Source organism: Necator americanus, chromosome III (assembly GCF_031761385.1).
Source record: "Necator americanus strain Aroian chromosome III, whole genome shotgun sequence".
In the NCBI taxonomy this organism is placed as follows: domain Eukaryota; kingdom Metazoa; phylum Nematoda; class Chromadorea; order Rhabditida; family Ancylostomatidae; genus Necator; species Necator americanus.
This window is the reverse complement of record NC_087373.1, coordinates 17,536,892-17,548,564: the sequence shown is the minus strand read 5'-3', so window position 1 is coordinate 17,548,564 and position 11,673 is coordinate 17,536,892. Positions and strand designations below refer to the sequence as shown.

The 11,673-nt window shown below is 41.3% G+C and overlaps 3 protein-coding genes across 3 annotated transcripts in view; all 3 read left to right on the top strand.

Moving 5' to 3' along the window:
- The window catches only part of RB195_009917 (uncharacterized protein), a gene marked incomplete at both ends in the record, with an annotated part of 3,083 nt that extends 1,309 nt beyond the window's left edge, over nucleotides 1–1,774 (top strand). Inside the window, one exon of the mRNA XM_064190686.1 lies at nucleotides 1–1,774. This exon is cut by the window's left edge and continues 60 nt beyond it. Within this exon, the coding sequence (XP_064048269.1) occupies nucleotides 1–1,774 (1,774 nt within the window).
- On the top strand, nucleotides 30–7,849 carry RB195_009916 (uncharacterized protein; the record flags this gene model as incomplete). The annotated part of the gene is made up of 3 exons (XM_064190685.1): nucleotides 30–641; nucleotides 698–1,639; nucleotides 7,760–7,849. 3 exons carry the CDS (start codon nucleotides 30–32, stop codon nucleotides 7,847–7,849), a joined length of 1,644 nt encoding a protein of 547 aa, XP_064048268.1.
- Nucleotides 6,091–11,667, top strand: RB195_009915 (uncharacterized protein; the record flags this gene model as incomplete). Its single annotated transcript, XM_064190684.1, has 5 exons — nucleotides 6,091–6,170; nucleotides 7,870–7,892; nucleotides 8,050–8,110; nucleotides 8,753–8,790; nucleotides 11,408–11,667. The coding sequence occupies 5 exons, from the start codon at nucleotides 6,091–6,093 to the stop codon at nucleotides 11,665–11,667; spliced, it is 462 nt and encodes a 153-aa protein (XP_064048267.1).
- Between the last annotated feature and the right edge of the window lie 6 nt (nucleotides 11,668–11,673).

The window sequence follows — 11,673 nt, the reverse complement described above, 5'->3', positions numbered from 1 at the left end:
CCAGCAAAGGAGACGCCAAGGTGAGAACGATGAACAGCGGTCTGCAAGACTTCTGGGGAACTCACAACGCCAGCAAAGGAGACGCCAAAGTGAGAACGATGAACAGCGATCTGCAAGACTTCTGGGGAACTCACAACGCCAGCAAAGGAGACGCCAAAGTGAGAACGATGGCCAGCGGTCTGCAAGACTACTGGAGAACTCACAACGCCAGCAAAGGAGACGCCAAAGTGAGAACGATGAACAGCGATCTGCAAGACTTCTGGGGAACTCACAACGCCAGCAAAGGAGACGCCAAGGTGAGAACGATGAACAGCGATCTGCAAGACTTCTGGGGAACTCACAACGCCAGCAAAGGAGACGCCAAGGTGAGAACGATGAACAGCGGTCTGCAAGACTTCTGGGGAACTCACAACGCCAGCAAAGGAGACGCCAAGGTGAGAACGATGAACAGCGATCTGCAAGACTTCTGGGGAACTCACAACGCCAGCAAAGGAGACGCCAAGGTGAGAACGATGAACAGCGGTCTGCAAGACTTCTGGGGAACTCACAACGCCAGCAAAGGAGACGCCAAAGTGAGAACGATGAACAGCGGTCTGCAAGACTACTGGGGAACTCACAACGCCAGCAAAGGAGACGCCAAGGTGAGAACGATGAACAGCGGTTTGCAAGACTACTGGAGGACTCACAACGCCACCAGAGGCTACGACAAAAGGAGAACGATGAGCAGCGATCTGCCAGACTGCTGTCAAATGCTCAACTTGAACAAAGGCGGCCCGAAAATGAGAGTTCTGAGCAACGTTCAGCAAGACGCCCTGCAAACGCTGAGCGCCAACGATTGCAACGACAGAATGAACCAGAAGAACAGCGCGCTGAACGCTTACGCAACGACTCCGAAAGACATATTCGCCGTAATGCCGCTCCTGAAATGACAGGTTTAGCACTGCGTTCTCGCATCACGGATGTGAACTACCTTGGAGCACTAGAAAATCGCTGTTCAAATTGTGGAGCTTTGCACTTCGCCTTTGAAGTGAAGCGACAGCATCCGTACATTTTTTCTGATTGCTGTGACCGAGGGCGATTCAACTTGAATCTGTTTGAGGAGTTTCCAGAGCAATTAAAACAGCTCTTTGTGCGAGATAGAGCGGCTCCCACAGAGATGACGCACCGTCAGCGCAACTTTCTTGAAAATATAAGAGCATTCAACTCTGCTCTCGCGATGACTTCGATGGGGGCTCAAGTTGACACAATTTCTGGAAGGGGGCCATATTGTTACCGAATTCACGGGCAAATCTATCACCGACTGGGTGCGCTTCATCCTCACCAAGGGGAGCAACGTCAATTCGGTCAAATATATATTCTAGACACTGAAATGGCTGCCCAACAGCGCCTTGGGAATATGCGGAATTCGGACTGCGACCCTAACCTCATGCTGTTTTTGAGTGAATGGTTTGCGCGTAACAATGTCTACGCTCAATCGTTTAAAATGATGAGCGAAGTGGAGCAAATGGAAATAGCGGCAGCCCAGCGAGAAAATCGGCAAACCATACCAATTCGCATGGTATTCGATGACAGCAGAGAGCGGGGTTTTGCAAGAGGAGAGTACGCTATTCCTACTGCAAACGAAGTAGCAGTCGTATACGTGGGTGAAGAAAACGACGTTCCTGCAAGAAGGAGTCTTGCGGTCCATGTTCGACAGGCTGCAGGATCAAAGTTGATGAACATCAGTGACATAGATAAACGATGCGATCTTCTCACGTATCCACTGCTCTATTAAAAAAGAAAGAAGAAAATAACAAAACAACATGAAAACAGAACTCTTATTATTTACAGAAAATATCACTACCACTAATTTTTGAATTTCAATTTAAAAGTATATTTTGGTTAGTTGATGAAAGTGAGCGAAGCGAACACCACACAAAGTCTGAGAGTCCGGCGTAAGCCGGACGATCAGACTTGTATATATATATATATATTGATCGGACGGCTACTGTTATGATACGGAATGCTGGATATTACCATCTTTCTAGCACATCGTGTTGTTTTGTTGAGAAACCTGAGAATAACAATAAAACAACTTTACATCCGCGTATATTCCGACTGTAAATCTGCTTGCTGGTCGTTTCAGACATCAACGCAGCTGAGCTTGAGCTCATCTTTAGTGGTGTTTTCACTGTCTTCCGGGTGGGTGCGTGGGTACATGCGGCACAAAGTTCGCACCTTCTGTGATTTCGCAGTCGTACCACGACGTAGTAGAGTAGAACGTTCCAGTCGTACGACGCATATGGACGATGACTAAGCATTACTCTAGGTTGATGATACTGATGACGAACAAGTTCCTGTGGAAATCATAAAGAGGCTCCCGTTCTTCCCCGAATGTCTCCGAGATATTATGTATCCAACAGGTATACTCGGGGTGACGTCAACATGATAACCACTTCAAAATGTCTTGACTAAAGAGAACTACGCACTTACAAAATATTAAAAGAAGAATATAAAAGGAAAGTTATTGAAATTTTTGAATTGAGTAGGGCAGTAGAAGGAGTAGTTACAAATCGCAGGCCTATGTACAGTATATGGATAGGAAATGAATGTGTAGATGGCATTTAAAGCATGTGCTTATTATTAATACCTCATGACATAGTAAATAGCGCGGCAGTCCACTGAGAGTGAAGTAGCGAATCTTATCTAGATGTTATCCTCAGGAAATTTACAAAACTATTGAAGTGAACTCTTTTTCTTCCAGGAGGTCGAAAATACAGGCGTCTCTCGGGTGCTAACAATATTTGTGTTATCTAGGGACACGGACAGTTAAAAAAAAAATACAGATTCAACTAATTCTTGTCTGTTTTGAGGAGAGATATGCATGATGTAAAATGAGCTCAGATTTGTAGCCGTATCGCGACCAAAAAAAATTTCACTAGAAATGTCGGAAAGATCCATCTGATAGCTTCAGATTAGCTAAATGAAATTTCTTGTTGAAAACTGATTCCATCAAGACTTTATCAGAAACTTCCCTTAGATTACTTAGATGTGTCTGAATTCCGAAACCAGTTCGATACTCCTCCGTTTTCTAGCGTACTTAAAAGGTTACATACTCAAACTGATAGACAGCAGGATCCTTTTCAGCAGAGGTGCGATAAGCAGGAGCTGGACCCTCGTCAGCTGAAGGGGGTCAAGTTAACGGGGTGCAGCTCAAGTTATGAGAATCCCTTCGAAAACCGTCCAAAAGTGAAGGGTGTTCTTTCGCGAACCATCCAAAACGTGGAGAGGTCCCGTATAAAACCGTCCAAAAGTGAAAGGGGTTGGAGCGCCGGTTCCGACTAACGCATCGATGCTTTTCAGCATGTTTGCGATAAGGGATATGGTCAGCAGTAGATATGCAGAGCCAGACATTTGGGAAGCGATGGCAGTAAACTTCTTTAAAATACACTCCGTCGCTAATTGGTCTGATAAGCATCCATGCGATTGTCAGGGCCCGTCTTCCCGCCCTCTTCATTTCAGAGTGGTTGGCTAAGTGATCCCTTCACCTAAGCTGTCCAGTTACCACGAAAAGAACAAAAGAGGTGCTTTTCACTGCTTGCGAAGATTCGCAGTATTCAACAACATATCTCCGTTCAGAGGGAAAACCGCCAAGCAGTGAAGGGTGTTTGGAAATACACCAGAACGTAACGAATTAAATGCACACAATACATGGCTTTGTTTCCGTTGAAATTTGGAGTCCAAAGTTGGACATAAGGCTGCTCGCAGAGTTCAGAGCCGCGCGGTTTCACGGCTCTGCGGTTTTGGTGGGCTACCAGCCTGAGCGTCCGGCTTTTGGCTAAATCCGGACGTTTAGACTGGTAGTCAGTAACCACCAAAACTGCAGAGATGAAAGCTTTTACATTTTTCCCTAAACGCGTCAGTTCTATTCTAGTTCTGGAGAACAATCAAACTTAATTTTACATCTATGTTTCTCTCAAGCCTCTACTATTTGGAAACATTATTCGAAGTATGAGTTTCGTCCGTTCTCAGCTACTAGCAAAGAACGATGTGCTAACATGAAATGACGTGGCTATCACTATTGTAGTGATAAAAATAATGTTCTACGTCAGATCGCGTAAACTGCTCTCTACTATTTTATTTAAGCAGCCGTTTGCACGTGTTCTCTCTTTTTGAAGAAACGTTCTTGATGTTGGCAGCATCAGAGAGACATGCTGGGAAATACATATGCGAAGGAACCATAGAAACCCATTCTATAGCGTTGGGGCTCTTGCGCATCAATCACCAATGGGACCCGTCCCACCCCATTTTACAGCGTTGGGGTTCCAGCGCACCAAACCGACGCCATGGTATTCGTCTCCCTCTCCTTTTGGAATTTCTTGACTGAGATACACACATAAACAGACTCAAACGTGACATAATAAACCCATTATTATATAGCATGATGATAGTTTGCAAATTTGGAAGCGTACATTCACATAAAAGCTTATTTACCTCACTAACATATGACAGAAACAAACTTGTCTTATCAAGGCCAGCATACATGAAAGCATAACTCTGGGCAGTGGTACAGTGGTAGAGTGCTCGCCTATCAGTTGCATGGCTATGGTTCGGCACATCACCGGTGCAGAATTTTGTATCATTATGCGATATTTTCGCCACACATACATACATACATACATACATACATACATACATACATACATACATACATACATACATACATACATACATACATACATACATACATACATACATACATACATACATACATACATACATACATACATACATACATACATACATACATACATACATACATACATACATACATACATACATACATACATACATACATACATACATACATACATACATACATACATACATACATACATACATACATACATACATACATACATACATACATACATACATACATACATACATACATACATACATACATACATACATACATACATACATACATACATACATACATACATACATACATACATACATACATACATACATACATACATACATACATACATACATACATACATACATACATACATACATACATACATACATACATACATACATACATACATACATACATACATACATACATACATACATACATACATACATACATACATACATACATACATACATACATACATACATACATACATACATACATACATACATACATACATACATACATACATACATACATACATACATACAGCCTAAAAAATTGATTTGAAAAAATTAAAAAAGAAGTTGAAAAAAAAACTAAGAAAAGTTGGGAATTGATTGAAAGTTTTGAAACCCATAACCTTCCTGTGAGAGAAACCGACAAAAACAGACAGTATGTGGAGATTCAGTAGGAAATTTGCTGCAATATCTCATCAGAATTGTTTTTTTAACTCTGGCGACGAAATTGAAAAAAGGACCTGAAATTGAAGACCGAAATGTTGAGATTTACGAGTTTTTTGCTCATTTTTCTGTATATTCGAAACGTATAGGTAGAAAACGAATGGTAGGTAAGTGCTGCATACAAAAAGATCCTCAGTTCACGCTCTATCAGAAGATATATAACAAATTGGGAAAACCGTGAAATTAGATTTGTGTTGTTCTAACAACGCTTTTTTCCTCTTTTTCTCTTTTTTTTAAATTATAAATAAAGGCGGAAGGTTTCATAGTTTTCTTTCTAAACACGTCAGTTCTTCACTTGGAGAATATTCAAGCTTTAGCTTCAAACATGCCCCTCGTTCCTAACACAGTGTAGAAACGATTTGAAAGTACTACTCGAAGTATGGGTTTTCCTCTTGTTTCTCGCTAACAGTTATCGCAGAATAATTTTTTAACATGAAATGACGTGGACGACATCATCGTACTGATAAAGATAGCGTTTCACGTCAGATCATATAAACAGCTTGATACCATTTAAGCAGCCGTTTGCACGTGTGTTTCCACTTTCTGAGGAACTGAGGAGTCGCAGAGGTGGAAAGCACCGCGGAAAGTGGATACAATTATGAAACGTTTGCAACGTCCAATTTACCTTTTTCGACATGCACACGAACTGCACGACATTTCTACACCATGACACAGGAATTCGAACCCGTGGGACCTGCCCTACCGTATTTTATACCTTTACCGCCCGGCGCACCAAGTCGACGCGGGTGGACCCGTCGCACCCCCTCTATAGGCATCTGGTGCCGGCGCGCCAACTCGACGTTGGTGGACCCGTCACACCCCGCGCGTGTGTGTGCGTGTGTGTACGCGTGCGTGCGTGTGCGTGTGTATGTGCATGCGTTTGTGGTGTGTGTGTGGTGTGTGGGTGGGTGTGTGTGTGCGTGTGTGACTGTACGACAGTGTTAGATTGGAGCGCCGTGGTGCAGTAGCATCGCGTAGTTACTTCATGTTTATTTGGCGAGAAGTAAATGAGACGTTGTGATTTGTTTCCTAGCCATGACCACTACACATGTTGTGTTTCACCTCTGAATTCTCCGCGTAGCTATTTCTCAGCACTTTTGCCTGAGATTGGTAACATCCTCTGTTCCGAAAGATCGTCAAAGCACGTAAACTTTTGGCTACTTAGATAGTAGCCAACAGAGTTTAACCTTTATTTGTATGTCGTTCACCTTATTTTACGATAAAACAAAAGAGTGAAGAAAGCGTTGCTAGGAAAAACAAAGCTATAATATTACAGAAAGTCCTACTACTGCTAAGTTATATTGATCACTAAAGGTGAACGAAGCGAGCACCACGAAAGGTCTGAAATTTGGTTTTAGGCGGACGTTCAGATTGGTACATTTACATTGTATGTAAGTGCTCATTTTTCCTTATAGTCGTTCGCCTTCAAAGTTGCTCACTCGCTCCCGCAGTTGTTCATTCAGCTTCAAACTTGCTCATTTAATATTATTCAGGAGAAGATGAATGTTATGTTGCTGCTGTTTTCGCTCCTTATCAAATAAGTAATTATACTTCTCTCTAGAAATGAGTGTTGTATTCTGGCAACTGTTAACTAGCAAGACTAATTTCCCTCTAATCATTTTGTAGATTATGAACCCTTCTCTGAATAACGATGTTTTGGAGCAGCTATTCAATTGATTCAATTAGTTCAATACTTTCCAAGTGTTCTTTTGCTAATGAGCGCTATGAAACAACCCTCCTGAGTTGTCTTAGCTCTTGACAACGTTCATCCATACAAGCAAACAGTTTTTGCTCCGAGAGACGACATCCAAACATGACATTTTCTATAATGTTAAATAATTCCGATAAACGTATTAATGCATCCCTCATCCAGTCGACGACCCTGATCACTTTGGACTATTCAAGAATGGGTAGATCCGCTTCACCTAGAAAGGGTACGGTTGGGAGCTATCAGGCCTATGCTACTAACCATGATCGGATGATAGGTTGATTTCTGGAGTTCAGTGACAGCGTTATGCAGTTCAGCGTGTGAAAACGTGGTTGTTCCCAAAGCTTCCGTGCTTATTTTAAACAGGTAACTCTTCTGGTTTCAGCGTTGTTGGGTGTAATGTAACAGCACCTTTTGCAATATATGGGAATTTTGCGCCACATAATTGTTCAGGTTATATAACACTACATAATTCGTCTCTAAAGTGTGTACTCGAATGCCTGTTCGCGTTTACTTCAGACAGGGTTATCACAAACAGTGGCAGTCTTATTCGTATACGTATATGTAACAATAATAAATAATGAATAACAATGGTAATAACAGGAAATCTATCCATCTGTTATTCAGGTGCACCTGGCGACAACGGCAGGCGTTCTAACTAATCCTGAAAGTCTAGAGGAACATGTACGCGAGCAGCTGAACAATCCTATAGCCTAGCTGTGAGGAATGGTTTGAAGCTGGGAGCTCTGTAAATTATCTGGTATCGATCTTCATTTCTACCTTCAAAACTATTTAACCTGTTTCCTAAGTAGATTTCATATTACGAGGTGCCATAAACATCAAACTCTCATTGTTTGCCAAAGCTTGACGGCTATCGCAGCTACAACGATTTGTGTAGTTACCGTTTACTTATTTAGGTTCTCTGGTAGAAGTAGTGGCTAGTATTTGTAAGGGCGTACGGAAACGTTCTAATACAATGTGTGTTTTTTTACTGTAGTCAAAGTTTAACAGGTTTTCTTTGAGAACGTTCTGAAATACAGTGTATCGTAAGTCCGACGTTTTCATATAAAGCTCCTATTATAACTCTATACATAGAGGACGAGCTCGAATATCTCAAATAATAGTGATTTGGTAAAGACTGCAAGGTAACCATCATGCGAACTGGTCCCTTAACCTCAAATTAATACCCTCTTCAGACTGTAGTTGAGACTTCACCCAGAATCGCTACTTTCGACTGTTACTTTTGAGAACCGGCGCACACTTGTACTCATTGTGTGAAAAAGGTCAAAATTTCATAAGATGGTTGATTAGGTACGTGTTCTGCAGCTCAGAAATTCTGTGCATTCTATTGCGAGCATAGTACATAAGCAGTCTAAGGATAAAGGACGCAGGTCTTATTCCTGTCTTCAGGCAATTACTTCTTTATTGAAAATTAGAACTTTGCGGTAAGTAATGCGGTTCTTCGGTCACACTACGGCCTTGAAATGATCTTTGAAGTCAACTTACAGTTCACAAGATTCGAATAGTTCGCATACTGTTACTTTGCATTCTCCGAAATTGCTTCTGGTCCTAATTTCACGGTTATTCCATTGTTCACAATAGACACTAATCAGTTTTGAGGCCGAGACCGTATCGGAACGTAACAAGATATTTTGGATGTAAGACTCTTCTGTTCTCTTTTGTATGTACATAAGATAGTACTGTCCAGTTTCTCAGCTCTTATTGCAGCGTGATGCTCATTGTTCTTATTGTCTAGTTTACGTGCTTACAGCACCAGCAGTGGCATTGTCGTAGCTTCTGCTCGAAAGTTCCATGACTAATTTGCCATTCTTCTGTATTTTCTCACAGACAGAGTTAGTCCTGTACATATACGTCACGTTCATTTGCTCAATTTATTGAAAGTTCTACTGTCATTGTTGATACTGATAAATTTTATTTCTTGGAGTTGGCACTTTTTCACTGTATGTGTTAAAAAAAAAGTCGGATAAAAAACTTGCTAGTAGCAAATCATATGTTAGTTTAATTTGAGAAATCTATATTACTGGAAGAAGAGTCAGAAATGCCTGTTTGAAACTTAATTTTTTATTCTGTGTTGAATGATGAGGTTTTTTTTCATCATCTCATCGTTTTTTTTCATCATATTTTAAAAAGCACTTCGCTCCCTGAAAGCTGCCACCGCTGTGCATCATTCTGACTGCTATCACACTGATTTCCACTCGAATCACTTTTTTCGAGTTCGAGGTCGACTACTGTAATCTTCTTCTAGCTAGGAAAACAACACAAAATCAATGTAAAGTTTTTACTGGCTTGAAACGTTACAAGCATTTGTACGCTATTAACATTCCTATCTATCAGATTCTCTTAAACTGCTTATCATTTAACTAGTGAATACCGCGTAAAGGGAGACGCACAAACGTTTAAAAACAGTGAAGAAGGTTTTCCAAATCTATTAGTTTTCATTCGTAAGTATATTACGGGTATATTAAAATAAAGGGGGAGGGTACAAATCTATTAGTTTTCATTCGTAAGTATATTACGGTAAGCAGGAATCATGCCGCTTTATCGTTGAGAAGACAGGAAAGGTTCTCCTTCGTTTCATGGATACCGACTTTTCACTGGGAAATTCCTCCACTCAGCGGGAAGCTTGAGACCTTCCTGGGAAAGTTCATGAATGCGGCCATGTGTAGTCGTTCTCGTAACTTCATTTTGCTGCACAGAGAAATCAGCTCTTCTGTGGGAACACGTGACTCGAAAGTTGCAACAATTTTTGGATCCCAAAGTTACTTATAAACTCTTCAAACATCCTCTAATCAGGTGAGCTCTCCCTAGGAGAAATCGCAAAATGACTTCGACCTGTAGGCTATAAGAATAAGAAGAAGAAAATAAGCAGATGAAGAAGAACAGATGAAAAAGATAAAGAAGCAGAAGGATGACTCTCAATCGTCCTAAGAAGAGAGCAAAACTGAAGCATCAAGATAGAATTATATCCATAAAGTATTCATTTTGTACGGCATTTGCTCTGAAATCCATTAGCATATCTACAAATTTAGATTTTGTATTGTAGCACTGTGCTCAGTGAAGGATGTGTGGGTGATCGTGAGCTTCGTAAGTCACTCGTTTGGATTGTGACGTAGTGCTTACGCATTGTCAAAATTTGCTAATCTTGTAGTCCTCGTTTTTTCTTAAGTCTTAAATCTTTTTCCTTTCATTATCCAAAGTTTGCTACTGCAATTTTCTACTTTGCATATTCGCCTCACCAAATGGTGGACCCCTCGATTTCCAACCGACTCCGTTTTGGCATAGATTTACGAGTGAAGCACATAATTGTAGATACTTCTCAGGGTGGCCTGTTGTCCAAGAATGTGCAAAACACGATGCGATTCGGAGGAGGATGGGAACAACGTCATATCCTGCAATATAGAATTCAGAATCGGGGAATGAAAGCGAGATCATTAACATCCATGGCTGCTATGCTTTGCAAATTTAAAAACTGCAAGGTTTAAAAAAGGAAATAAACAGAGGTTGAAGGTTGTAGCTGTAGAAAGGCTGTAGGAAAGGATGACTATTTATGCTTTCTTTAAATGGAATAAAATTCCGTAATATGTGCTAATCCTGGGTGATTTTCCTGCCGAATACGTAGCGTGGGTGCCCTTTGGGCATCTCCACCTGGGCGAATTTCTTTAATGCTCATCAATAAGAATGTGCGACACTGGCCTTTTTTGAAACTGAATTCGGGCGAATTTGCAATGCCTTTCTCATGGTAGGGCTAGGAGGGTAACCTGTCAACAATCATATCAACAATGGGTATCAAAATAATATAATATAGTAATAATAATAATATAATAGTATAATAGTAACAATGGGTTTATACCGAACGTCACCCTTTGTTTTTGGGCCTCCTTTCCTGGGGAAAACCCCTTTAATTGTTCTTTAAAAAGATAAAGGATAAAGTCTCTGGCATATCAATCCGCATGGGATGCGCCAACACATTTTACTGCATTTCGTAGTCGTTGAACTTTTGGAATGGGGGTTGGCCTCTACAATGACTTGCGACACATCCACAACACACTATGGAGATTGTATCAGAATGTGTACTTACAACGCGAGAAACAGTGTCCACAGACGCTGAACTACATGCCGTTCTCGGAACTGCAGAGTGTGTAAAATTCCACGTGTTTGTTCTACAAGAGACCAAAGGCAGAAGAAGCCGCGTATGACAAATGAATGACGGTACACTCGTCATTCGTAGATAGGAAGGTCCGTCGCGAATTGTAGGCGGTGCTGGTTTTGTTGTGCACCCATATGTCGCCGATTTTGTCGATTTTCGCGAGATCCTGTCACCTTATCCTGCCTTTCTTTGCCTGCGCCCTCAGCGCCGAAAATGGCATCATCAACTGCTACTCACCAACATCAGCCATGGATGTGAATCCGAATTGGACGCGTTTTATGAGGAGCTTGAGCTAGTGGTCCGCAGCGAGAAATCCTACAAATTCGTTGTCGGAGACTCAGACGCAAATCTAGGAACGGCAACATAAGAGGAA